This window comes from Apis dorsata, unplaced genomic scaffold (assembly GCF_000469605.1).
Source record: "Apis dorsata unplaced genomic scaffold, Apis dorsata 1.3 scaffold_887, whole genome shotgun sequence".
NCBI lineage: Eukaryota > Metazoa > Arthropoda > Insecta > Hymenoptera > Apidae > Apis > Apis dorsata.
Window position 1 is genome coordinate 51,552 of NW_006264003.1, and position 4,660 is coordinate 56,211.

The following is a 4,660-nucleotide window of genomic DNA, read 5'->3' on the forward strand; positions in this document are numbered from 1 at the left end:
TAAAATATTAATAAGAAATTAAAAAAATTATTTAGAAAAATAATTTGCTTAGATAATTTATTTTAACTATATAATTTAATAACAAAAATGATGTATGAATATTTACTGTTTTTGAATAATGTTTTATTGATTTTTGAATAATGTTTTATTAATATATTATATATTTTTTTTACTTCCAATTTTAAATTTAAAATTACTTAAACTAGAGAACTATTTTAGAATTATTGTATATTTTTGTACATTTTTTCAAAATATTAATTTTATTTATTTTTTAAGATTTTTATCAAAAATTATTTTATTTCACGTTTAGCCTTTAATTAAATAAAAAAATGAAACAATTATAGAAAATAAAAAAAAATTAAATTAATAAGTTACAATTAAGATAAGAAAATAAATTAAAAAAAACATAGATTTTAAATTATTTATTGTCTCTTAATTAAATAAATTAGAGGTACTATAGCTGTATACTTTACGAGTTGTATATTTTATGATTTGAAACATTATTAATGAATTTTACTTTTTGATTTTACGAACGCCAATATTTATTGGCGTATATATTTTATCAAAATTCTTAGGTTATGAATTATACTTCTTAAAAGAAATTTTAAGAAATTTTAATTAACATTAAAGATTTATGTATATTGAACAATGTCTTCATTCCAACTAATGTAAAAAAATTGATGAAAATATAATAATAATAATAATAATAATAATAATAATAGTTTGATTGCAATAAGCCAGCTAATTTATTGATAAGTAATATTTAATTTCTATAAGTAAAGTATAGTGTACCTATTTGGTTCCAACGAGATCCATATACGGGTTACATACAATATACGCGTGTAATTCACCATTCCGTGAGATTCCAGCGTAAAGTTATTAAGCTGGCACGAGCGGCCGTGTCCAATATCAAAAGTGATAGAATTTAATTTAAAAAATAGGTTTGTCGGTGGCACCGTCGCATAGAGCGTACAATTTTTTATATTTTTAATTTTCACTGGAGTCGTTTCTATCTGTCACTGACATATCCCATCTCTTTTCGGAACAAACGAAGAGCGAGAAAAAGAGAAAGAGAAAGAGAGAAGGGGAGGGGTACAGATCGGGAGCTATCCTGTCGATGTATGATCTGGCCGTTGATATATGGTGGTAACGTGAGCAAAAATGCGAGGCCGATTGAATTACATTGAGTTACGTGTCGTTACGCAACGTACCTACGGACAGAGAGAAGCCTCGATAAATTTATAGTACGACCTTTTGGTTACGTTTGATTTTGAAAAATCGTCGCCGTTCGAAATTACGATCTCACCCACGCCCTGCGCGTTTTGGCACGTGCGCATCGACTATATTTATTTGTCCCACGTGTTCTTTCAGAGAACATTTCATGCATCTCTTTCTCTCTGTCTCTCTATCTCTCTCTCTCTCTCTCTTATTCCTCTCGTTCACATTGCCTCTATTGCCACCTATTTCTCGGTTTCTCGATCACCGATCTCTTTTTCTCTCTTCTTCTCTCTCTGCTTTCTTCGTCAATTCGGCGTTCCCGATTTCGGATGCCTCCGCTTTCCGGCAAAATATGCGGGCCGAAGAAACGACGCTTTATAATATCACGACTGACACTTATCGTTATGCATTTTCTTAAGTGATAAATCTCGAACGAGCTGCGGAAATGTTCAAAATTTCGGGGAAAGCGCGGTCGTCGCGACGCGAATTTTCGATATATAATAGCTTACAACCGGGCCATGCGTTGATCTATATCTATTCGTAATCGTGTAAGTTACATGCACGTGAGATGTATGGTGCTAATGTATGGTTTAATCTGTCAAATTTTATTATTAAAAAATTATAATTTTTTTAATAATAGATAAAATATAATTAAGAAACAAATAGGATATGTAATATATTACTTGCAAGTTATTATTTTAATATAAGATAACTTTTTACTATTTATTTTCTTATTTGTTATTTTTTAATTATTGTTAGATTTATCGTAGAGATTAATGACAAAAATAAATAATTAAATAGCAAGAATATTTACTATGACGTTAAAGATTCTAAAAGATTCTTTAAAACAAACAATTAAAAGTTGATATAAACAAATTTCAATTGAGATTTATTTATTAGACAAGCAATTGAAGTTTACATTAGATGAAATAGAACGAAAGAATAGATAGAGCGAAAAAGCTTTATCTTCGTTACACTTTATTTCGTTCTGTCTCCATTCTATTATCTTTATTCCACATCAGTGCAAAGTTAAATTGCTTACAAGTTAATAAATAAATTTCAATTAATATTTTTTTATATCAATTTTTATATTTAATTTGTTCTCTAAAATCAATATAAACGTTTTATGAATATTAATATTCTGCATGTCACGAATATGATCGTTACGGTCAAATAAATCAAAGAATTGATGGAATATGAAAAATTTTTGAGAGCAAATTATCACTGATAGATAAGAATAATAATATAATTGTGAAATTGCGAATTTAATTACGTAACTGATTTCAGAAATATATAAAATAATATGAAATATAAAATAATAATATGATTATAAAACAAAAAATTATGATGTCTAATTAAAAAAAATCTCTCTATTTATATTTTTATTTTTGTCTTAATTTTATTAAAATTATTTCGATAATTGCATGAATTTCAAAAACATCAAAATTTTTTTACACTATCGAAACATTTTCTCAATTTAAATAAATATTTCCTCGTAAACTTTTAGCATATTACAAACAACCTAACAAGTAACTAAACAAGTAAACCTAACCATTTTCTCAGCCATGCAATTACCAAGCGATAAGAACAAAGACTGCTCACCGTCCAAAGTCGATTGAAAGAAAACCAAATAACAAAGAAAAGAGAACAGACTTCTGCACCGTTCGCCAAAAATCATTTCCTTCAAGCTTTAAGTTCACCATGCTTTCGATACTATTGCCTGCTTAAAAGACATCTATTAATTTGACCGGTCATACAGATCAATGTGTACCCAATTTGAGAAACTAAACCAATCGGTTGTTCGAGTAACGACTATTATCTCGATCCATCCCCGAACTTACATATCGTCCGATGCCCGTTCAGGCAAGGACAGTGTTCGACCGGGGAAAGAAGAGGGAAAGCGCGATATCTCGGCAATTCGAGATAGAAGGACGCATGTGTGCGCGCTGCGAAGGAAAGGGAAGAGAGTAAAGAAAGACGCGAAGGGTTAGCCGGTCTCTTTAGATCGGATATGTGGATATCGTTGTGTTTGTGTGCGCATATAGTGGTAGTGGTGCCGGATGAATAGGTAGGAAGATATTGGTGGGAGGAGTTGGCCACGTGGCGCCGCGGCGCGCCGTTCCGGCGCCGATGTCCCGCACACCCTGCGAGCTCAGTTTCACTTCAACCCCCATGCGGCCCAACTAGACGACGGACGGCTTTCGTCTCCAGGATTTGGCCTCGCCGCGAGACCAGCCTCTGCGTTTCGCGCCGATTGTATCGACCTCGTTTCCTCTATTGCCTCTCGCGCTAACTTCCCTAGCACGACTTTCGACCTATACTCGGCCTGCGACGACCGAATTTTGATGGACGACGATGTTACGTCGAACATTGGAGGATCGTAGAGCTTTCCCTCTTTTTCGACCTTTTTATTTTTTTGTCGCTCTTTTTTTATTTCTTTTGGGGATGGCGTAATGGGTATAACTAGTCGGCTGATATAACATATAGAATAGATTAGATGTTTCGCAATGACGCTTGGCGAAATGGCGGATCTAAAGGAGGGCAAGGAGGGATGAGGTCATTTTTATCTATGTTACATTCTAAAAAATTTCTTGACCATGTATTATTGTACTATCAATATATACTTGTTCATTTGCTTAGCAGGTGTTATTGAACGTTATGATGTAAAGTTAAATAAAGATTGTATTATAGAATTGTAAAAATTCACAAATATAGAAGAGATTTTATGTTGTAAATTAAGATTATTTTTAATGCAATATCTTAATCTTAATATATTCAATTTGTAATATTTGTTTTTTTTATTTTATATAAAACAAATTATTTAATTATATGAACTATAATTTCATATATTTCATATATTTTTTTAATTTTGTATAATAATGTGTAATATGTGTAATATATATGTATAAATAATTAATTTAATTATTTAATCTAATATTAGATATATTAAAATATAAATTATAAAAAAATTTTAAATTGTATAAAAAAAAATTGAAAAGTTTTATACACCACTTTCTTTTCCTTTTTTCAAAGCAAAATTTTTAGATTCTTAATTAGATTTAGTTTGATTCAATGAATTATTTTTAAACATAATAATGTGACATTAAAATTAATAGGATTGAAGTAGAATGTACATATTTGAGATTGATAGTACATATTTGTAATTTGATAAGATTAAATATATGTATATATAATAATATATATAATATATAATATATAATAGTATATTTATATATAATATATAATATATAATATGTAATTTAAAAAAAAAATATATATAACAGGTCTTTAATTTTATTTTCAAATATAGATTTTTCAAGATCACTTCGAAGTAAAAGATTAATAAATATTTCTATTCTGATCTAATAATATTACTGAATATAAATGAGAATAGAAAGATTTAACAATCAAATTTAACTTGGAATGAAATTAGAAGAAATAT

The 4,660-nt window shown here is 29.2% G+C and overlaps 2 protein-coding genes across 2 annotated transcripts in view; both read right to left on the minus strand.

Annotated features, from left to right (window-relative positions):
* The window catches only part of LOC102681398, a 7,115-nt gene extending 3,567 nt beyond the window's left edge, over nt 1–3,548 (minus strand). The window contains 1 exon segment of the mRNA XM_006623399.2: nt 2,821–3,548. Within this exon segment, the coding sequence (XP_006623462.2) occupies nt 2,821–2,896 (76 nt within the window). The 5' untranslated portion in view covers nt 2,897–3,548.
* LOC102681098 (forkhead box protein O) overlaps nt 1–4,660 on the minus strand; it is a 344,280-nt gene that overhangs the window by 22,589 nt on the left and 317,031 nt on the right. The gene's annotated exons all lie outside the window — the stretch shown is intronic.